At 43.6% G+C, this 24633-nt stretch overlaps 2 protein-coding genes across 8 annotated transcripts in view; one reads left to right on the top strand and one right to left on the bottom strand.

Moving 5' to 3' along the window:
• The window catches only part of LOC130296739 (parathyroid hormone/parathyroid hormone-related peptide receptor-like), a 64969-nt gene extending 43711 nt beyond the window's left edge, over window positions 1–21258 (bottom strand). Inside the window, exon 1 of one of the 2 annotated variants that reach the window (XM_056548606.1) lies at window positions 21128–21258. Coding sequence is in view for 1 of the 2 variants with exons in the window: in XM_056548605.1 (XP_056404580.1) it covers window positions 4119–4202 (84 nt within the window). In the remaining variant the exon portion in view is untranslated. Of the gene's footprint in view, window positions 1–4118; window positions 4240–21127 lie in introns of those variants that run through there. The other variant, XM_056548605.1, reaches the window with a different exon arrangement.
• LOC130296740 (myosin light chain 4) overlaps window positions 20795–24633 on the top strand; it is a 53432-nt gene continuing 49593 nt past the window's right edge. For 3 of the 6 annotated variants that reach the window (XM_056548612.1, XM_056548609.1, XM_056548607.1), the window contains exon 1: window positions 20795–20838. The gene's annotated coding sequence lies outside the window, so the exon portion shown is untranslated. Of the gene's footprint in view, window positions 20839–20869; window positions 20937–24633 lie in introns of those variants that run through there. The other 3 variants (XM_056548610.1, XM_056548608.1, XM_056548611.1) reach the window with 3 other exon arrangements.

The following is a 24633-nucleotide window of genomic DNA, read 5'->3' as shown; positions in this document are numbered from 1 at the left end:
AATAAAAAGTGTGGGGCAACACCAGCATGTTAGTGTAAAATTTTTTATTTTTTTACACTTACAGGCTGGTGTAGCCCCCAACTTTTCCTTTTCATAAGGGGTAAAAGCCCCCAAAATTTGTAGTGCAATTTCTCCAGAGTACCAAAATACCCCATATGTTACACTAAACTGTTTCCTTGAAATATGACAGGGCTCCGAAGTGAAAGAGCGACATGCGCATTTGAGGACTAAATTAGGGATTGCATAGGGGTGGACATAGGGGTATTCTACGCCAGTGATTGCAAAACAGGATGCCTCCAGCTGTTGCTAAATTCCCAGCATGCCTGGACAGTCAGTGGCTGTCCAGAAATGCTGGGAGTTGTTGTTTTGCAACAGCTGGAGGCTCCGTTTTCGAAACACTGCCGTACAAGACGTTTTTCATTTTTATTGGGGGGGACAGTGTAAGGGGGTGTATATGTAGTGTTTTACCCTTTATTTTGTGTTAGTGTAGTGTAGTGTTTTTAGGGTACATTCGCACTGGCTGGTTACGGTGAGTTTCCCGCTAGGAGTTTGCACTGCGCCGCAGCCCAAACTTGAAGCTGGAAACTTACTGTAAACCCTGTACCCTGTACATTCACATTGGGGGGGGGGGGGACAAACCTCCAGCTGTTTCAAAACTACAACTCTCAGCATGTACTGACAGACCGTGCATGCTGGGAGTTGTACTTTTACAACAGCTGGAGGCACACTGGTTGGAAAACCTTCAGTTGGGTTCTTTTACCTAACTCAGTATTTTCCAACCAGTGTGCCTCCAGCTGTTGCAAAACTACAACTCCCAGCATGTACTGATCACAGAAGGGCATGCTGGGAGATGTAGTTATGCAACAGCTGGAGGTATGCAACTACAACTCCCATTATGCCGAGACAGCTGTTTGCTGTCTGGGTATGCTGGGATTTGCAGTTTTGCAACATCTGGAGGGCTACAGTTTCTAGACCACTGCACAGTGATCTACAAACTGTGGACCTCCAGATGTTGCAAAACTACATATTCCAGCATGCCCAAACAGCTGTCTGGGCATGCTGGGAGTTGTAGTTTTGCAACATCTGGAGGGCTACAATGTAGAGACCACTTTACGGTGGTCTCAGACTGTAGCCCTCCAGATCAACTTACCGGCTTCCGTAGGATGCCGGGAGCCGTCCTCTTCAACCGATCACCGTCGCCCGCAGCCTCTGGACGGGTAAGTGGATCTTCGGTCCCCTTCGTTTCCCCGTTCTGCCCCGCCTATTGTGGGTGGGAAGGACGGGGAAAACGAAAGTTAACTCCCCCGCCCCGATCTGCTATCCCTTCAGGGGGATCGTAGGTGTCTTAGACAACCGCGATCCCCCTTATATTCTGGGTCACCGGGCCACTATAGACCTGTAATGACCCGGAATAGGCACAAATCGCAAGTGTGAATTCAGTTGCGATTTGCGCCGATCGCTGACATGGTGGGGTCTGATGACCCCCCTGGGCATTTGTGCGGGGTGCCTGCTGATAGATATCAGCAGTCACCCCGGTCTGGGAAATTCCCAAGGGCGTATGGATACGTCCTGGGTCCTTAAGTACCAGAAAGCCAGAGCGTATCCATACACCCTAGGTCCTTAAGGGGTTAAAAGGGGTACTCCACTGGAAAACTTTTTTTAAAACATGTGCCAGAAAGTTAAACAGATTTGTAAATTCTATTTAAAAATCTTAATCCAGTACTTATCAGCTGCTGTAAAATGCTGATGAAGTTCTTTTCTTTTTGAATTTCTTTTCTGTCTGACCACAGTGCTCTCTGCTGACACCTCTGTCCATGTCAGGAACTGTCTAGAGTAGGAGCAAATCCCCATAGCAAACCTATCCTGCTTTGGACAGTTCCTGACATGAACAGAGGTGTCAGCAGAGAAATGTCAGACTGAAAAGAATTTCCTCTGTATTATACAGCAGCTGATGAGTACTGGAAGGATTAAGATTTTTAAATAGAAGTAATTTACAGATCTGTTTAACTTTCTGGACCAGTTGATTTAAAAAAATTGTTTTCTACAGAAATACCCCTTTAACCCTGATACCCCCAAAGCATGATGCTGCCACCAGCATGTTTCACTGTAGAGATGGTATTGGGCAGGTAATGAGCAGTGCCTGGCCAAAATCTTGGTTCCATCAAACATGAGAATTTTGTTTCTCACAGTCGGAGAGTCCTTTAGGTGCTTATTTGAAAACTCCAGGTGGCTTTCATGTGTATTTTACTAAGGAGAGGCTTCTTTCTGGCCACTGTGCCATAAAGCTTAGATTGTGGAGTGCTGCAGTGAGTTCTGAAGGTTTCTCCCATCTGCACAGAGGATCTTTGGATCTTAGCTAGAATGACCATTGGGTTCTTACCACAGCCCTCCTCCCCTGATTACTTAGTTTGGAGGGGTGGATGGTTTAAGGGTGCATTCCCACAGGGCGTATACGCAGCGTATTTGACGCTGCGCAAAATTTATGGCAGCAGCGGGAAATACGCTGCGTATCCCTTGCTCACTATACACACAGGGCTTTCCGGCGGCAGCCCTGTGTGTGTAGTGAGTTTTGGAGGCGGGGCCGCGCGTCACAGACACGCCGGCACACTGCCCCGCCTCCAAAACTCACTCTTAACTTGACGCACCCTAAAGGGGTATTCCGGGCAAAAACATCTTATCCCCTATAGAAAGGATAGGGGATAAGATGTCTGATTGAGGGGGGGGGGGGGCGCCGCTGTGACCCCTTCTGCAGCATCCCGCATTCTATGCGTAGCTGCATCTGCAGTTTCGGAAACCGCCGGGCTTCCGAGACGGTCACGCCCCCTCCATTCATGTCTATGGAAGGGGGCATTGCGGCCGTTACACCCCCTCCCATAGAAATTAATGGAGGGGGCGTGGTGGGACGTCACGTACCCGTCTCGGAAGCCCGGCGGGCTGCTGCAGGGAGATCACGGGGGGCCCCAGCGGCGGGCCCCCCGTGATCAGACATCTTATCTCCTATTTTTTGGATAGGGGATAAGATGTTTTTGCCTGGAATACCCCTTTAAGGAAGACCCCTGTTTGTTCCAGACTTCTTTTATTTAAGAATTATGGAGGCCACTGTGCTCTTGGGAAATTTCAGTGGAGCTAAATTTCTTGAACCCATCTCCAGATCCTGGGGGGGATTCATCAAAACCTGTGTAGAGGAAGAGTGGAGCAGTTGCCCATGGCAACCAATGAGATCGCTTCTTTCATTTTTCACAGGTCTCTTAAAAAATGAAAGCAATCTGATTGGTTGCCATGGGCAACCGCACCACTCTTCCTCAGCATAGGTTTTGATTAATCCCCCCCCCTGTTTCTAACTCTACAGTTCTTCCTGTCTCACGGCTTGGTTTTGCTCTGATATGCATTGTCAGCTGTAAGACCTTAAATAAACAGGGCTGTACCTTACCAAGTCATGTCCAAACACTTTAATATACGCCAGGTGGACTCAAATTAACCCTTTCGCAACACATGACAGATCTAGTCTGTCATGGTGTAGCTCAGGGTGTTTGGAGCGAACTCCTGACTTTTCCACCATACTCCTGTGGAAACATTTTTTGTTTTGCAAATCAACTGACTCCAGAAAGTTAAACAGATTTGTAAATTACTTCTATTAAAAAAATATCCGTAACATATCCGTAAAAAGTATCCGTAACAGACCCATCACCCAAAGCATGAATATAGAAACCGAAGAACACATGCATTATAGGAACAAGACATCAAATTATTTTTTTAAACACATTTCAAACAAATACACAAAGGGGGCAGGGCGTGACATCACATGGGGGCGGAGTCATGACATCATGATAATCTGTCCCCATGGTCGGAAGGCAAAAGACTGAGAACTTCCAGTGCTTCCGGTAGTACTTACAGGTGGGTGCTGCATGCTAGAATGCGGGGGTCCCCAGCGGCAGGACCCTCACGATCAGACATCTTATCCCCTATCCTTTGGATAGGGGATAAGATGTCTTGGGGCCTGAGTATCCCTTTAAAGGGTACCTCTCATGATCTTGTTAAATGTTTTAACCCTCCCAGTTCACTGCCCACATCATGATAAACCCTCTGCCTTTATTTTTATTATTTTTTTAGTTTTCTACCTTGATATTGCTCTGTATTTTCTGCTCAGTCTCAGTCAGATTCACAGACTGGGAAGGGGCGTTACCCAGCAGGCGTGACATCATCTGAAGCCATACAGGGGAGAACTTCCTCCCTCCCCTATAGAGGCTATAACATTGCAAAAAAAAGAAAGTGAAAAAAAAAGTGAAAAGAAAAACTGTGTAAATAAAAATAAATATAAACATATGTGGCATCGCCGCGTAAAAATATATAATTAATTAAACCGCACGGTCAATGGCGTATGCGTAAAAAAATTCAAAATAGCGTATTTTTGGTCACTTTTTATACCATAAAAAAATGACTAAAAAGCGATAAAAAAGTCAGATCAAAACAAAAATGGTATGATAAACACTTCAGATCACGGTGCAAAAAATGAGCCCTCATACTTCCCTGTATGCAGTAACATAAAAAAGTTGTAGGGTTCAGAAGAGGACATTTTTAAACGTATACATTTTTGTGTATGCAGTTATGATTTTTTACAGAAGGCAAAATCAAACCTATATAGGTAGTAGATCATTTTTATCGAATGGATCTACAGAATAAAGAAAAAGTGTTATTTTTACCAAAAAATGCACTGCGTAGAAACGGAAGCCCAAAAAATTACAAAATGGCATTTTTTTTTATTTCAATTTTGTCGCACAGTGATTTTTTTTGTTTTTTGTTTCGCCATAGATTTTTGGGTAAAATGTCTGATGTCATTACAAAGCAGAATTGGTGGCGCAAACAAAAAAAAAAAAAAAAAGCCTTTATATGGGTCTATAGGTGCAAAATTGAAAGGGTTATGATTTTTAAAAGGTGAGGAGGAAAAAACGAAAGTGCAAAAACAAAAAAACCTTGAGTCCTTAACCCCATAAGGACCAAGGACATATGAGTACGTCCTTGGTCCCGCTGCCGTGATATAATGCGGGGTCCCACAGTGACCCCGCATCATATCGCGGTGGGCCTGGCGTCATAGTGAAGCCGGGACCCGCCTCTAATAGCACGCGGCACTGATCGCGGTGCCGCGCGCTATTAACCCTTTAGCCGCGCGCTCAAAGCTGAGCCGCGCGGCTAAAAGTGAAAGTAAAAAGTGCCAATTAGCTCAGGGAGCTGTTCGGGATCGCCGCGGTGAATTTCACCGCGGCATCCCGAACAGCTGTACTACAGGAGGAAGGTCTCTTACCTTTCTTCCTGCAGTCCGATCACCGATTGAATGCTTCAAACCTGAGATCCAGGCTTGAGCAATCAATAGCCGAAAACCCTGATCAATGCATCCCTATGGAGATGCATTGAACACTGTTAAAGATCAGTAAATGCAATGTTATAGCCCCCTATGGGGGCTAGAATATTGCAAAAGAAAAGTGTAAAAAAATCATTAACCCTTTGAATTATCTCTTCCCCTAATAAGAGTTTGAATCACCCGGCATTTCCAATAATAAAAAAAAAACCTGTGTAAATAAAAACAAAAATAAACATATGTGGTATCGCCGCGTGCGGAAATGTCCGAATTAAAAAAATATACCGCTTATTAAACCGCAGGTCAATGGCGTACACGCAAAAAATTCCAAAGTCCAAAATAGTGTATTTTTGGTCACTTTTTATATCATGAAAAGATGAATAAAAAGCGATAAAAAAGTCAGATCAATGCAAAAATGGTACCGACGAAAAAATTCAGATCACGGCGCAAAAAATGAACCCTCATAGCGCCCTGAACACGGAAAAATAAAAAGTTATAGGGGTCAGAAATGACATTTTTAAACGTATAAATTTTCCTGCATGTACTTATGATTTTTTTCTGAAGTGATACAAAATCAAACCTATATAAGTAGGGTATCATTTTAACCGTATGGACCTAGAGAATATAGATAAGGTGTCATTTTTACCGAAAAATTTACTACCTAGAAACGGAAACCCCCAAAAGTTACAAAATGGCTGTGTTTTTTCAATTTTGGCGCACAATGATTTTTTTCCCCGTTTCGCCATCGATTTTTGGGTAAAATGACTGACGTCATTACAAAGTAGAATTGGTGGCGCAAAAAATAAGGCATAAAACAGATTTTTAGGAGCAAAATTTAAAGAGTTATGATTTTTTAAAGGTAAGGAGGAAAAAACGAAAGAGCAAAAACCGAAAAACGCCCGGTCCTTAAGGGGTTAAGGGGTAAAAATCATTAAAATGATGTTAAAAAAAATCATGGATAATGTTCCAGGTGGACAAGAGCTAACAGTGGCAGCTTAGTGAATCACAGGGTATAAACATATCAAAAAAGGGAGAGCATGTTATGATTCCCAAACAGACCTAAAAAGTACTGACCAACAAGTGACAACCGATTAATATAATGAGTAACCAATAAATGGAACACCTGTGAATCAAACAACAAAGATTACAAACCCACAAACACAATACATCACAGTAATAACCATATAACCATAGTGGACAAAGTAACTTACACAGCCTCACACTACCCAACGTTTTGCTCCAGCCTTCTTCTGGGGTGTGATCATAGGGACTTCTCTTATTTATATATACCCATTGTACCAATGGCAGTCGGAAACCACTACCAGCTGATTGTGGCACATAAAGTCCGCGATTGGAAATACATCATAGTAAGCGCTGTCAGGAAGGTAACTGGCTGCCTAAATGTCCACAAGTGGCGCGTCTTGGAGGAGGATCCAGGAGTGCGGAGCCCGACCACACACCGCCCAGGCTCCGCACCCCAGCGATGCATAACAGCGCATCACCAGGGGGCAGAGCGCAAGCCATGGCAACCAGGATGCTGGTAACTCCAGCGACTTAAAAGCAAAGGGGATATACATACTTGGCTAAAAAACACATAGAACCGGCTGTCATTGGGGGAAAATGCTGACAGAGGGGAGAAGGAGAGCCTGGCTGCAAAGAACCAGGATCGCAGCAGTGAACCAACGGACGGCACTTACTATGATGCATTTCCAGTTGTGGACTTTACGTGCCGCAATTAACCCCTTAAGGACTCAGGGTTTTTCCGTTTTTGCACTTTCGTTTTTTCCTCCTTACCTTTTAAAAATCATAACCCTTTCAATTTTCCACCTAAAAATCCATATTATGGCTTATTTTTTGCATCACCAATTCTACTTTGCAGTGACATTAGTCATTTTACCCAAAAATTCACGGCGAAACGGAAAAAAAAATAATTGTGCGACAAAATCAAAGAAAAAACGCAATTTTGTAACTTTTGGGGGCTTCCGTTTCTACGCAGTGCATATTTCGGTAAAAATGACACCTTGTCATTATTCTGTAGGTCCATACGGTTAAAATGATTCCCTATTTATATAGGTTTGATTTTGTCGTACTTCTGGAAAAGATCATAACTAAATGCAGGAACATTTATACGTTTAAAAATGTCATCTTTTGACCCCTATAACTTTTTTAGTTTTCCACGTACAGGGTGGTACAGGTATTTTTTGCGCCGTGATCTGAAGTTTTCATTGGTATGATTTTTGTTTTGATCGGACTTTTTGATCACTTTTTATTCATTTTTTAATGGTATAAAAAGTGACCAAAATACGCTTTTTTGGACTTTGGAATTTTTTTACGTGTATGCCATTGACCGTGCGGTTTAATTAACGATATATTTTTTAAGTTCGTACATTTACGCACGCAACGATATCACATATGTTTATTTTTATTTACACTGTTTTATTTTTTTTATGGGAAAAGGTGGGTGATTCAAACTTTTATTAGGTAGGGGTTAAATGACCTATATTAACACTTTGTACTTTTTTTTTGCAGTGTTATAGGTCCCATAGGGACCTATAACACTGCACACACTGATCTCTTACACAGATCACTGGCGTGTATTAACACGCCTGTGATCAGTGTTATTGTTATCAGTGTTATCGGCGCTTGACTGCTCCTGCCTGGATCTCAGGCACGGAGCAGTCATTCGTCGATCGGACACCGAGGAGGCAGGTAAGGGCCCTCCTGGTGTCTTGTAAGCTGTTCGGGACGCTGCGATTTCACCACGGCGGTCCCGAACAGCCCGACTGACTAGCCGGGATACTTTCACTTTCACTTTAGAAGCGGCGGTCAGCTTTGACCGCCGCGTCTAAAGGGTTAATACTGCACATTGCCGGGATCGTCGATGTGTGGTATTAGCCGCGGGTCCCGGCCGTTGATGAGCGACGGGACCGACGCGATGTGATGCGGGGTCGCAGCGTGACCCCGCTTCATATCGCGGGAGCCGGCGCAGGACGTAAATATACGTCCTGCGGCGTTAAGGGGTTAAACAGTAGTGCTTTCCGACTCCCATTGGTACAGTGGGTATATACAGTGCATAGTGAAAGTATTCGGCCCCCTTGAACTTTTCGACCTTTTGCCACATTTCAGGCTTCAAACGTAAAGATATAAAACTAATTTTTTGTGAAGAATCAACAACAAGTTGGTCACAATCATGAAGTGGAACGAAATTTGTTGGATATTTCAAACTTTGTTAACAAATAAAAAATTAAAAAATTGTGCGTACAAAATTATTCAGCCCCTTTACTTTCAGTGCAGCAAACTCTCTCCAGAAGTTCAGTGAGGATCTCTGAATGATCCAATGTTGACCTAAATGACTAATGATGATCAATAGAATCCACCTGTGTGTAATCAAGTCTCCATATAAATGCACCTGCACTGTGATAGTCTCAGAGGTCTGTTTAAAGCACAGAGAGCATCATGAAGAACAAGGAACACACCAGGCAGGTCCGAGATACTGTTGTGGAGAAGTTTAAAGCTGAATTTGGATACAAAAAGATTTCCCAAGCTTTAAACATCCCAAGGAGCACTGTGCAAGCGATAATATTGAAATAGAAGGAGTATCAGACCACTGCAAATCTACAAAGACCTGGCCGTCCCTCTAAACTTTCAGCTGATACAAGGAGAAGACTGATCAGAGATGCAGCCAAGAGGCCCATGATCACTCTGGATGAACTGCAGAGATCTACAGCTGACGTGGGAGACTCTGTCCATAGGACAACAATCAGTCGTATACTGCCCAAATCTGGCCTTTATGGAAGAGTGGCAAGAAGAAAGTCATTTCTTAAAGATATCCATAAAAAGTGTTGTTTAAAGTTTGCCACAAGCCACCTGGGAGACACAACAAACATGTGGAAGAAGGTGCTCTGGTCAGATGAAACCAAAATCGAACTTTTTGGCAACAATGCAAAACATTATGTTTGGCATAAAAGCAACACAGCTCATCACCCTGAACACACCATCCCCACTATCAAACATGGTGGTGGCAGCATCATGGTTTGGGGCTGCTTTTCTTCAGCAGGGACAGGGAAGATGGTTAAAATTGATGGGAAGATGGATAGAGCCAAATACAGGACCATTCTGGAAGAAAACCTGATGGAGTCTGCAAAAGACCTGAGACTGGGACGGAGATTTGTCTTCCAACAAGACAATGATCCAAAACATAAAGCAAAATCTACAATGGAATGGTTCACAAATAAACATATCCAGGTGTTAGAATGGCCAAGAAAAAGTCCAGACCTGAATCCAATCGAGAATCTGTGGATAGAACTGAAAACTGCTGTTCACAAACGCTCTCCATCCAACCTCACTGAGCTCGAGCTGTTTTGCAAGGAGGAATGGGCAAAAATTTCAGTCTCTCGATGTGCAAAACTGATAGAGACATACCCCAAGCGACTTACAGCTGTTATCGCAGCAAAAGGTGCAGAGCAGGAGACGTTTGCTATGGGGAATTTCTCTTACTCTGGCAAGTTCTTGACAGGGACAGAGGTGTCATAAGAGAGCACTGTGGTCAGACTGAAAAGAATAACTCAGAAAAGGGGTTCAGAAGAGGACAATTTTAAAGTGGTTATCCACCATTAGGTGATTTTAGTACGTACCTGGCAGACAGTAATGGACATGCTTAGGAAGGATCTGCGCTTGTCTTGGGCTAAATGGCTATGCTGTGAGATTACCATAACACTGTGGCTAGCTTTCTGTGAACTTGTATTTCCTGTTTTCAGTTTTCTTGTTTGCCTACAAATCCCATGATTCCATTTTCCTCCTTCCCACACATCAGCTACCCCCCCCAACCCATTGAAGCATAAATGAGCTGCAGACCTGTGGTTTTCAATCAGGGTTCCTCCAGCTGTTGCATTACTTGCAGATTGCTCTCTCCACCCATTGAAGAAGACAGGCTCCCTGTCATCAGCTGACTAGTGAGTCAGGTCTCGACCGCATTGCAAGCTGGGAAAAATCAGAGACAACAGTCATTTTGTATGCTGTTAAAAATAAATAGTGGAATGAAAATCCCATAAGAATTGTGAAAAAAACGTCACACAAAGGTAAAGACACTATATTATGAACTACACTAACTTTACAGCCCCTGTAGCATAGTCAAATAAAATAAAAATTCCTGGAATACCCCTTTAAGCATTTAAAAGAAGTATCATAAAACAAAACCTATAAAAATGTAGGATCATTTTAACCATATGAACCTACAGAATATAGATGATGTGTCATTTTTACCAAAAGGTGTACTGCCTAAAAACAGAAGCCTTCAGAAATTGCAAAATGGTGATTTTTTTTATTTTTGTTATTTTGCCCCACAAATTTTTATTGGGGGGGTTTCACCATAGAATGTGGTAAAATTAGTGATGCAATAATAAGCCCTCATATGGGTCTGTAGATGAAAAATTGAAAGCGTTATAGCTGGTAGAAGGCAAGGAAGAAAAAACAAAAGGGTTTAAAGGGGTATTCCAGGATGTTTTTTTATTTGACTATGCTACAGGGGCTGTAAAGTTAGTGTAGTTTATAATATAGTGTCTTTACCTGTGTGTGACGGTTTTCCCACAATTCTTCTGTGATTTTCACCCCAATATTTATTTTTACCAGCATACAAAATGACTGTTGTCTCAGATTTTTCCCAGCTTGCAATGCAGCCGAGACCTGACTCACTAGGCAGGTGATGACAGGGAGCCTGTCTGCTTCAATGGGTGGAGGGATCAATCTGCAACTAATGCAACAGCTGAAGGCACCCTGATTGAAAACCACAGGTCTTTTGTTTCAATGGGTGGGGTGGCTGACAAGTGGGAGGGAGTAAAATGGAATTGTGGGATTTGTAGTCAAAAAAGCAAAGTCAAACAGGAAATACCAGTTCACAAAAAGCTAGCCACAGTGTTATGGTAATCTCACAACATAGCCATTTAGCCCCAGGACAAGCGCAGATCCTTCCTAAGCATGTCCATTACTGTCTGCCAGGTACGTACTAAAATCACCTTATGGTGGATAACCCCTTTAAGTTTTAAGAATATCTCAAAAACAGGAGGCCCGCAGAGTTAAATTTCTAGCATAGTCCATGTCAGGAACTGTCCGGAGCAGGAGAGGTTTGCTTTAGGGATTTGCTCCTGCTCTTGACAGTAGTATATGAGTAACGAATAGGTCAGGTGCCTATATTGCAGGCGCTGTATGCACCAACATGCAGTAGCCAATAGCATAATCTGTAGTGACATGTCACTTATTCAGAGCATATTCCTTGTGAATGTGTGTTGGAGATGCAGGACACCGATTAGTCCCAAAATTTTGAATTTCTTTGGAATTTCTGACACACATGGCATGGTGTATTTTTCCTGTCAGGAAAAATATGCAGTGTGAACATAGCCTAATGGATAGAGCTCCCAATTTCCTAATAGAGTTTTCTATTAGGGGGGGGGGGGGGGGAGAGAACAGATTTATAAAAGACTGTCAGTGTTGCCCATAGCAACCTATCACAGATCAGCTTTCGTATCTTCGTATCAAATGTAACCAGAGCTGTGATTGGTTGTTGCAAATCAGACTGTTTCGAAACATCACCAGTATTATATTTGGGGCAGATTTACATATCACATACTTGTTACCGAATTTCACTTCTAGAATCTGCACCGAAATTGTGCATCAAAGTACAGCAAAAAGTTAGTGAATTGAATTGTAACCAACCCAATTAATTAAAAAAGGGGGAAAAAAAAATAACCCCCCAAAAAACATTAAAAAAAATAACAAAAATCATATCTGCAATAAAATACACCTCAATATCTACAGCAAAATCAGCATTAAAATCCACAATAAACAATCCGAAGGTCAATACAGACAACTAGAATTTTAATGCAGATTTATACACGAGATTTTATTATTGACAGATGACTGAACCCTTAAAATCAGCAGTTTTTGGATTTGTCAGTGCACGTTGGTCATTCTGAGGTTTTGTGTTTTTATTTTACGCTCCTGCAGTAATTCAGATTGATAGATTTGAAACAACTAAATAATGGATTAAAAAAGAGTCCCACAGCCTAAACCACAATAAGCTATAAACATGACAGTAGAAGTGATGACTGTTAATGGATTGTGTCCCAGTGCATATAGCAATGTAATGAATAAAACACCTTGGATATCACAGTCCACTTCTGATCAGACATACACACAGTTTTGCCAACTCCAATCCGTCTTATGCCATCTAATGGATGGATTGCTGGTACTCACCGCTGCCCGTGTAGGGGAGAAGGCGACAACTGATAGAGCCACTAGTTTTGCTACTGCCCAGAAGATCTCCTCCATGCTGAGACATGTGATGAATGAGCTCAAGACAGTCCAAAGTTTAGCGCATCCTTACAGAGTGTTGACTGTGAGCCAGACCCTCCCTGTTCCCATCTTCTCCAGCTACAGCAATATGTGATTTCTGAGATGTTTGCTCAGTACAAGACACTTTAAGACGTTTTACAATCAACCAAAAGGAAGAAGGTGAAGGAAACAACTATTTGTTTAACTCTCATTAACATCATGGTTGACAGTCAGTGAACTGCAACCTGTGCCTCTCCAACTACAACTCCCATCATGACGGTTCAACATCTAAGCCTAATAGAATTCATCTTTGGATTGTTATACTAACGTCCACGACCATGAGCGCAGAGTACAAATAAAGCAAGTCTCCACACACATAATAAAAGTTATGGTGCATGTAATTCTTTATGTTCCAGTGCTAAAGGCCTCCTAAGAATGCACAACTGTTAAAGGGGTACACCGGCACTTAGACATCTTATCCCCTATCCAAAGGATAGGGGATAAGATGCCTGATCGCGGGGGTCCCGCTGCTGGGGACCCCCCATGATCTTGCACGCCGTACCCCATTAAAATCAGTCCCCGGAGCGGGTTCGCTCCGAGTCTGATTACTGTCGATCACGGGGCCGGAGCATTGTGACGTCACGGCTCCGCCCCAGTGTGACGTCACACTCGACCCCCTCAATGCAAACCTATGGGAGGGGGCGTGACATCACACCCTAGTACTATCAGGCTGATGCTGTATCTTTTTGTATCCGGCTGTCAAAATGCAGGGGAGTTCATAATACAGTGTCTGTACCTGTGTGTGACGGTTTTCTCACAATTCTTATGTGATTTTAACTCCAATATTTATTATTACCAGCCTACAAAATGACTGCAGCACCCGGTGTTCGTTTAGAGCGTCGGCGCTCATGACGTTACAGCCACACCCCCTGGTGATGTCACGCCACGCCCCCTCAATGCAAGTCTATGGGAGGGGGCATGGTGGCAGTCACGCCCCCTCCCATAGACTTGCATTGAGAGGGAGGGTGTGACATCACGAGGGGGGGGGGTAGGGCGGAGTACCCCTTTAAAGCCAGCAGATTCCAAATATATGAATCTCAGTCAGTTTACTTACACATCCTATTAGTACACCATGCTATTATGGTAACAGCAATCATTGTCCAGATGTATTGTCACTTGACTAAAAGGTTGTTGTTATTGTTGTTCTTATACAATTACTATGCAGATCTAACGTGGATAAACCAGTTGATCTCAAGGTGGATAGGTAGTATACAACCTTATGCAGTAATAAACACTCAAACTGGTCATCCTATCATTAGACTCTGTAGGAAGAAACCAGAGTTTTTATTGTATGTTAATCTAGACTCAGATAAAAGCACTTATACTGGTTATATGGTGAACCACGTAGTTTTGTGATACCGGACAGATTGTAGTGGTACTACACAGTGGCCAACTGAAATCTGCACGCTGTTAGCTGTAGCTATATTTATGCTAGTGATTGTAGACATTGGAACTGCTAATTGAAAGCACTAAACTGCCACCTTATACATGTTTCACTACAATGTGTGGCTTCCTCAAGGAGTATTACAGACAATGTTGTGTCATGGACAGGTGGATGTCACTTTATGGTGTGTGCTCCGGCCCACAACTCCATGTTTAAATATCATGTCATTTTATAATTTATTCTGATGTGATTTCTATTGTTTAATTCACTTGTATTTTCTCTGTCGTGTAAAGTGTTAACTGCAACTGTGTAAGAGGATGCATAGGGAATCACATGAGCACTTTGACCAATCAGGGCCTCCTGCCCTGCTCCCCCCACCTTTGCTGTGTGATCTATCCCTCACTGGATGAGGACAGGCCCAAAAACCCAGTTGCTGTAAAGATTCCAGTTCTTGAGTGACATCACCCTTCACCAGGGTCCCATCGACCAGGTCGTCCATCTGTCAAGTTCTCAAAGGATAGGGGACAAGATGTCTGATCGCGGGGGTCCCGCAGCTGGTAACCACCGCAATCTCTCCTGCAGCACCCCCTGTCATCTTGTGCATGGAGTGAGCGTGCCTGATGACTGGCGTTGCAGGGGCCGGAAGATCGTGACATCACGGCCCCTCAATGCAAGTCTATGGGAGGGGGCGTGACGGCCACCACGCCCCCTCCCATAGACTTGCATTAAAAAATCTTTACCCTTCCAGTACTTTTTAACAGCTGTATGTTACAGAGGAAATTCTTTTCTTTTTTAATTTATTTTTTGTCTTGTCCACAGTGCTCTCTGCTGACACCTGATGCCCGTATCAGGAACTGTCCAGAGCAGGAGAAAATCCCCATTGCAAACCTCTGCTTCTCTGGACAGTTCCTGACATGGACAGAGGTGTCAGCAGAGAGCACTGTGGACAAGACAAAAAAGAAATAAAAAAAGAAAATAATTTCCTCTGTACCATACAGCTGCTAAAAAGTACGGGAAGGGTAAACATTTTTGAATAGAAGTCATTTAAAAATCTGTTTAACTTTCTGGCACCAGTTGATTTAAAGAAAAATGTTTTCCACCGGGGTACCCCTTTAAGGGGGCAAGGCATCATGGGGGGCAGGGCCGTGACGTCACAATTTTCTGGCCCCTGCATCACAGTCTTCAGGCACGGAGCGAAGCCCGCTCTGTGCACCAGATGACAGGGGGTGCTGCAGGAGAGATCGCGGGGGGTTCCCAGACATCTTATCCCCTATCCTTCGGATAAGTCAAGCCTTATTCAAGTCAAGTCTCAGTCAGTCAGTCTAGTCACGTCAAGGATAGCTCAGTCAAGTCTGTCCACGTTAAGTTCCGAAAAGTCAAATCACATCATAGGCCCCTTTCACACTGCCGTTGTGCCCCACCGGGGAATGTACATTAGGCACCTTTTTTTTTTTCTGGCCTTAACAGACGTTATTTTTGACGGGGCACAATGGGAAACAATGGGTTCCGACAGATCCCATTTACTATTATTGGGTCCGTCGAGCTCTGTTGTTTTCTGATGGGAGTAGCGGGAAGAAAAAACATTGCATGATGTAATTTTTCTCCCGCTATTCTCCGCGGGTTCCCCGATGGATGTCACACTGCTGTATTGCAACGGCAGTGTGAAAGAAGCCTTAGTCGGAAAGGACTACAAGTGCCAGTATAGCAACTGTGGTTCCTTACAGCATCTGTGGTGGTGCAGTAGAGAAGTTGCCCTTCTGTACCCTGTAGGTCCTATCAGGTGGACTCAGTCCCAGTCCCCTGGCCCCCACACTCCTCAGAACTCTATTCACCCATTAAGTTATGAATAAGGTAATGTATTTCATTTATGTGTTAATGTGCCTTTAAATATTGTTACTAAGACCTCTGTTACCAGGGAAGGTGCAAGTGAACAGGTGACTTGTTGGGATTCCTCCAAATTGCTCCCTTATATAGCAGGGAGGAGGTAGCCTAGTCAGTTCTGTTCTGAGTGCTGTTACAGTCAAGTGAAGACCTGAGAGTTGTCTGGTGTTCCTGAGGGAGACCAAGGCCTAGTCACGCAGCCATGCAGCCACTACCAGTAACCCCTACAGGTGAAAGTCAAAGCCTGGTAAGCACAAATACAGGGGAGAAGTATAGTCAGTATTGCCAAGTCTGTCAAGTCTCTAAAGTCAGCATGGGTTTCATCATTGAGTCCAAGTCCACTACAAGTCCCAGAGAGCCAACAGGTCTGCTAAAGTCCACTGAGCATCTCCTTGGGCCTGAACTGAGCTATAAAGACTTTAACCTTGCATCGGAGTGATTGTTTGCCCCGCACCTGGCCCAGGAACCAGCGGCCATACTTCGGGTGGTGTAGAGGATAACCTAGCCCAGGCGTCACGAACACTAAGGGTTAATACCATCTGCCCTAAAGGTTAAAGGGGTATCCCAGGGATTTTTTTTATTTGACTATGCTACAGTGGCTGTAAACTTAGTGTAGTTCATAATATAGTGTCTGTACCTGTGTGTGACAGTTTTCTCACAATTCTTATGTGATTTTCACCCCAATATTTATTTTCAACAGCATACTAAATGACTGTTGTCTCAGATTTTTCCTAGGTTGCAATGCGGCTGAGACCTGACTCACTAGTCAGCTGATGACAAGAAGCCTGTCTGCTTCAATGGGTGGAGTGATCAATCTGCAACTAATGCAACAGCTGTAGGCACCCTGATTGAAAACCACAGGTCTTTTGAATGGATGCAGCTCATTTATGTTTCAATGGGTGGGGTGGCTGATGTGCGAGAGGGAAGAAAATGGAATTATGGGATTTGTAGGCAATAAAGAAAACTCAAACAGGAAATACCAATTCACAAAAAAATAGCCAGTGTGTTATGGTAATCTCACAACATAGCCATTTAGCCCCAAGACAAGCGCAGATTCTTCCTAAGCATGTCCATTACTCTCTGGCAGGTACGTACTAAAATCACCTCATGGTGGATCACCCCTTTAAAAACATCTGCCCTTTCCAACACCCTCACCACACATCCTTCAGCGAAATTGCACAAAATTTTAACTGTTCTGCTTGTATTATCCTGTTGCCACTCCTGACCCTAGCCTTGCATTTGTGATATTTCTTACCCGGTGCTTGGCACCAGCAACCACTTCATCCTTGGAATGTGGTGGTTAACACTCCTGGCGTCACAAACTCTCAGTATAGTCACATCACCCATAAGTCTCCATACACGCTACCCTAAGCCGCCACAACAGCATTGACTGATTTTGGCACCTTAGGCCCTTGTTTGTATGGCCTGTCCACATAGGTTCCTTGTATGTGTGTATTGCTGTTAGATGTGTTCATACAGTGACATCCGTTTCTTACAAATTTTGTGCCTAAAAGCTTCAAATCATGCCTCCCTGCACATAGTAATACAAGGGTTAATACAAGCAACATGGTGAAGGGAGGACAAAGATCACATTCCATGAGGATACTCTCTGGATGTCAGTGACACTGTATTGTGAAGTTTCTCATACAGAAGTCAACAGTACAAAGCAGATCATTTAGACTTGTCATGTTTGTCTGACTCCAACACTCATTCATATTTGCCTCATTGCGGAAGGAAGAGTAAGGATAAATTCAAGACAAGTCATAGGAGGACACAGTAACTCCATATTACCATTTATAATGCAAATGACTTATAAAACAAAACATATATCACATAACTCACACACTAATTAAATCAGGCACGATGGGGGACACAGGTTATAGGGAAGAGCAAGATAAAGCAATCTCCTGGTGCCTATGGTCATATCACCTCTAAAGGAGTACGCCGACAAAAAAAACGTATCCCCTATCCACAGGATAGGGGGATAAGTAGCTGATCGCAGGGAGTCCGACTGCTGGGCCCTCCGCGATCACCAGGACACCGACACTCTCAGTCAGGAGCGTGTGTCGTCTACCGGTAGACTGCACGCGCTCCATTTATTCCTATGGGAGCGCCAATGATTAATAAATCTACAAATATAGTGACCATTTAGTTGTAATTACCACTATGTGGAATCTCAAAAATAATGCACAAACCTATCAATTAGACCCCACTATACAAAAAATGAAGATAACAAAAATTCATGTAAAAATTATATATCTTTAATAAATCATTTTAAAATAAAATAGAAATTGTGATGCCGCACGCTATTAACCCTTTAGACGTGGCGTTCAAAGTTGAACGCCGCGTCTAAAACAAAAGTAAACGCTTTCGGTTGCTCAGTGGGGCTGATTGGGACCACCGCAGTGAAAATGCGGTGTCCCGATCAGCTAGGACGCAAGCAGAGGTCCCTTCCTCCGGCGCGTCCCTTCGGCGATTGATTGCTCCAAGCCTGAGATGCAGGCTTGAGCAATCGACCGCCGATAACACTGATAAATGCATATAGTTACATAGTTAGTACGGTTGAAAAAAGACATACGTCAATCAAGTTCAACCAGGGAATTGAAGGGTAGGGGTGTGGCGCGATATTGGGGAAGGGAAGGGATTTTATATTTCTTCATAAGCATTAATGTTATTTTGTTCCAGGAATGTATCTAACCCTGTTTTAAAGCTGTTAAATTTTCCTGCTGTGACCAGTTCCTGAGGTAGACTGTTCCATAAATTCACAGTTCTTATGGTAAAGAAGGCGTGTCGCCCCTTGAGACTAAACCTTTTCTTCTCCAGACAGAGGGAGTGCCCCCTCATCCTTTGGGGGGGGTTTACCCTGGAACAATTTTTCTCCATATTTTTTGTATGGGCCATTAATATACTTATATACATTTATCATACCCCCCCCCCCCCCCCCCTTAAATGTCTCTTCTCAAGACTAAACAATTGTAACTCCTTTAATCGCTCCTCATAGCTAAGATGTTCCATGCCCCATATTAGTTTAGTCGCACGTCTCTGCACCCTTTCCAGCTCTACAGTGTCCCTTTTATGTACAGGCGACCAAAACTGAACAGCATATTCCAGGTGAGGCCGTACCAATGCTTTATAAAGGGGGAGTATTATGTCCCTGTCCCTTGAGTCCATGCCTCTTTTTATACATGACAATATCCTGCCGGCCTTGGAAGCAGCAGCCTGACATTGCATGCTATTCTGAAGTCTGTGATCTACAAGTACACCCAGGTCCTTCTCTACCAGTGACTCTGACAGTTTAATCCCCCCTAAGACATACGATGCATGCAGGTTATTAGTACCCAGATGCATAACTTTACATTTATCCACATTGAACCTCATTTGCCAAGTGGATGCCCAGACACTTAGTCTATCCAAGTCATCTTGTAACCTATACACATCCTCTATAGACAGTACCGTGCTACAAAGCTTGGTGTCATCTGCAAAGATAGAAACAGAGCTGTTAATGCCATCCTCTATATCATTGATAAATAAATTAAACAACAGCGGTCCCAGTACAGAACCTTGGGGTACACCACTAATAACCGGGGACCAATCAGAGTACGAATCATTGACCACCACTCTCTGGGTACGATCCATGAGCCAGTGTTCAATCCAGTTACAAACTAAAATTTCCAAACCCAAAGACCTTAACTTACCTGTCAGACGTCTATGAGGGACAGTATCAAACGCTTTATCAAAATCCAGAAACACTATATCCACAGCCATTCCTCTGTCAAGGCTTCTACTCACCTCTTCATAAAAGCAAATTAGATTGGTTTGACAACTTCTATCCTTAGTAAACCCATGCTGGTTATCACTTATTATACTATTATCCCCTATGTATTCCTGTATGTAATCCCTTATAAGTCCTTCAAACAATTTACCCACAATGCATGTTAGACTTACCGGTCTATAGTTTCCTGGGGAAGACCTAGAGCCCTTTTTGAAGCTATGGCTTTGCAGTGAACAGTGTATAAGATCAGTGTGTGCAGTGTTATAGCCCCCTATAGGAGCTATAACACTGCAAAAAAAAAGTGTAAAAAAAAAGTTAATAAATGTCATTTAACCCTTTCCCTAATAAAAGTCCAAATTACTCCCCTTTACCCATACGCGGTAAAATAAAAATGTTATAGGGGTCAGAATATTACAATTTTAAACGTATGAATTTTCCTGCATGTAGTTATGATTTTTTCCAGAAGTACAACAAAATCAAACCTATATAAGTAGGGTATTATTTTAATCGTATGGACCTACAGAATAAAGAGAAGGTGTCATGTTTACTGAAAAATGTACTGCATAGAAACGGAAGCCCCCAAAAGTTACAAAATTGAATTTTTTCTTCTATTTCGTCGCACAATGATTTTTTTTTCTGTTTCGCCGTAGATTTTTGGGTAAAATGACTGATGTCACTGCAAACTAGTATTGGTGGCACAAAAATTAAGCCATCATATGGATTTTTAGGTGCAAAATTGTAAGGGTTATGGTTTTTTAAAGGTGAGGAGGGAAAAACGAAAGTGCAAAAACCGAAAAGCCTTTGGACCTTAAGGGGTTAAATCTATTCAAACTTCCCATCAATATTGCCTCACATAGTAACAGTGCCTTCATTTAGCAGTTAGGCCTCCTCTGTGCCCCCATATAGCACTTAGGCCCCTTCTGTGCCTACATATTGTAGGTAAGGCCCCCTTCGTGCTCCTATATAGTAGTTAGGCACACTATATGTCCACATGTGGCAGTTGAGCCCTTTCTATGCCCACATATGGCAGTTAGCCCCCCTCTGTTCCCTTATATAAGCTGGGTAGGTAAGCAGGCCACATTACCTGGGTAGATCTCACCCCCCCTTTATGTTATGTATGTACATAGACAGATTTCCCTCCTTTCCACCCTTCATATTAGGTAGGTAGATCTCTCCCCCCCCCCTTTTTAGATTAGGCAGGCAGGTAGGCTGACTGGCTAGCTTCCTTCTCTACAAACACACACACACACACACACACACACACACACACACTCACAGACACACCTCCCCTCCTTCCCCATCCATATTAGCACTATTTGTTAAAAAAATAAATAAATATACAGCAACTTACCTTCCACTGCACCTAGACATCGCTGCCAGATCTCCATCACATCCATCACATCCATCACTGTACCAGGTATTTGAGTCACATTCTCCCCTAGAGGTAAATCTGTTTGAAAGGCGACAGAAGTCAGGTGAGACCTTGAGAGCATGTGCCGTAGCTCTACAGAATGCCCTAGAGACTGTTCAAAAACTAGACGATATATCTCCCTTGCAGGGCAATAAAGTGTTACTAGACAGATTTGTTGATGGGGCTCATAATAAGTGGGGAAAAGCCCAGCTGAGAATGTTAGCGGTCCAAAACCCGAACATGTCATTCCCCGCTTTCAAGAGACTGGCTATCCAAGTGATTGAGTCCGGGACTGAGTTAGAGGGAGCTTGTGCATCTGTCCAAGAACAACTAGGGGCGGTAGCTTTACCTATACCACCACCACCACCATCCACCGCTTCAGTGTCACCTGTTTTGCCACTCACCACCAGGGCTGCCATCAGAAATTTCGGGGCCCCTCACACGGCTCAAGGCCTGAGCCCCCCCCCCCCCCGTTCCATGTAGAGATACATGGAGGGGGTGTGCCGGCCGCATCTTCCTGCGGGGTACAGACATCAGATTCCACCAAACCGCCGGGGCCTGTGCAGGAGAACACCGGGGGGGGGGGGGGGGGGGGGTTGGGTCCCAGCGCTTGGACCTCCCCTGCGATCTATAACTTATCACCAGACTACTAACAGAGGGGCCTACCCAAACTATATAGGGGGCTCCATCTAATTTGGGTAGGCCCCTCTGTTAATAGTTGCCCCTATAGTTGTGGTAGGCCCTCTGTTAATAGTTGCCCCCATAGTTGTGGTAGGCCTGGGCCCCTCTCAGAGAAAGGGGGGAAAACTATTAGCAAAGAGGGGCCTACAACAACTATATGGGCCGGGGCACAATTTGCCACTATGTAGTTGTTAATAATAACCAAAAAAAGAGGGGCACAAAATACTGACCTATGGTCCAACCTTGTCTCTGGTATACAGAGAAATACAAGTAATACCCTAGAAAATTACACAGAGACATAAAATAGTGAAAAAGTACATATAGTCTTTATTATTAGTGACTGATTTTTAAAAACAGAATTTAAAAGGAACGACAATGGACAGACTACTAAGGCGTCTGGATGAGGGACAGAAGCAAAACTGGGCTACAGAACATCAATAAGAAATGGGAGATAATGAAGTGACCCCCATCCGGGTGTATATACATGTAAAAGGTATAGGCTGTACAGAAATATACTAGCAATTAAATACCAACATATGTAAGCATATACACTCAGGATAACTATATAGATGTAAATCCCGTATTGCACAATGCCCAGGGAGAAAAAATATTACCGCACCACAGAACAAAATAAAGTATGCAATTATGAGAGTGATAAAAGGGTGAAAGAGTAGAGAGTCCCAGGAACCGGGATTAAACCATACACCAATGTTCAGCAATCACCAAGGTCCTGGAAAATATGACTCAAATATTAATCACCCATCTCACATCACAAGGGCATACAGCGGACATCTTACCCTAATACAGAACGCCATCCCTACAACGTTGTTTCGCAACAAGCTTCCTCATACTCCCTGAGTATGTCCATTGTCGTTCCTTTTAAATTCTGTTTTTAAAAATCAGTCACTAATAATAAAGACTATATATACTTTTTCACTATTTTATGTCTCTAATTATGTCTAATTTTCTTGGGTATTACTATATAGTTGTTGTACGCCCCTTTCTGCTGTTAACCGTTGCTCCCAATGCTGTATCAATGCGCAGCTGCCGTGCGCAGGGGTGTAGCTAGAAACCACAGGGCCCCAATGCAAAGAAATTACCTCGGGGCTCCCTACCCCTACCCCTGACCCCCCCCCCCCCCCCCCAGGGCCCGGGCATTTTATAATAAGCAGCCCATTTTTTTGGCGGGGGTCCGACTGCTGAGACCCCCACCGATCACCTCGGTTGAAGTGGTTCTCCAGCTGTTGGAAAGCTAAAACTCCCATCATGTCTGGAGAGCCTCAGGCATTATGGGAGTTGTAGTTTTGTAACAGCTGGAGAGACACAGATTGGACACAGTTTTACCCATCATCACTGCAGAACTTACAAGTGACTACAGCTCTGATGGGACAGTCAGGAGAACACACAATGATATCAGTGACCTGAGTGACGTCTTCTGACTTGAGTGATATCTTTTCTGTTATCTTTTCTTCTTCATCTGGTCCAGAGACCACGTCTTCCTCCAGCTCCATCTGCAGAGTCTGACATCCAGACATCATTGGCTACTCACCAGATCCTCATCCTCTGCATGAAGACAGTAATCATTATAACCCTGCCAGAAAGTGTACCCTAAATATAATCCTGCCCCACACTGTACCCCGAATGTAATACTGCCCCACACTGTACCCTGAATATAATCCTGCCATACACTGAACCCACTAAATATATTACTGCCCCACACTGTACCCTAAATAAAATACTGCCCCACACTGTACCCTAAATAAAATACTGCCCCACACTGTACCCTGAATATAATACTGCCACACACTGTACCCACTAAATATAATACTGCCACACACTGTACCCTCTGAATATAATACTGCTATACACTGTACCCACTAAATATATTTCTGACACACACTGTAACCTGAGTATAATACTGCCACACACTGTATCCACTGAATATAATCCTGCCACACACTGTACCCACTAAATATAATACTGCCACACACTGTAACCTGAGTATAATACTGCCAAACACTGTATCCACTGAATATAATACTGCCACACACTGTACCCTGAATATAATACTGCCACACACTGTACCCACTAAATATAATCCTGCCACACACTGCACCCCCTGAATATAATACTGCCACACACTGTACCCACTAAATATAATCCTGCCACACACTGTTCCTCCTGAATATAATACTGCCACACTGTACCCACTAAATATAATCCTGCCACACACTGCACCCTGAATATAATACTGCCACACACTGTACCCACTAAATATAATCCTGCCACACACTGTAACCTAAATATAATCCTGCTATACACTGTACCCTGAATATAATACTGCTATACACTGTACCCACTAAATATAATCCTGCCACACACTGTACCCCTGAATACAATACTGCCACACATGCATACACATAACATATACATAAACACCCCCTCTTATCCTCTGTGTCCTCATCACTCATCACCCCCATAACCCCCCTGCACCTCTTATCACCCCCCCATGCACCTCTCATCACCCCAATAACCCCCCTGCACCTCTCATCACCCCCATAACCCCCTGCACCTTTTATCACCCCCATAACCCCCCCTGCACCTCTCATCACCCCCATAACCCCCCCTGCACCTCTTATCACCCCCCCCCCATGCACCTCTCATCACCCCGATAACCCCCCTGCACCTCTCATCACCCCCATAACCCCCTGCACCTTTTAACACCCCCATAACCCCCCACACCTCTTATCTCCCCCATAACCCCC

Source organism: Hyla sarda, chromosome 12, assembly GCF_029499605.1.
Source record: "Hyla sarda isolate aHylSar1 chromosome 12, aHylSar1.hap1, whole genome shotgun sequence".
NCBI classification, from domain to species: Eukaryota; Metazoa; Chordata; class Amphibia; order Anura; family Hylidae; genus Hyla; species Hyla sarda.
Note: the sequence above shows the minus strand (reverse complement) of the source record. Positions and strands in the feature narration are given on the sequence as shown.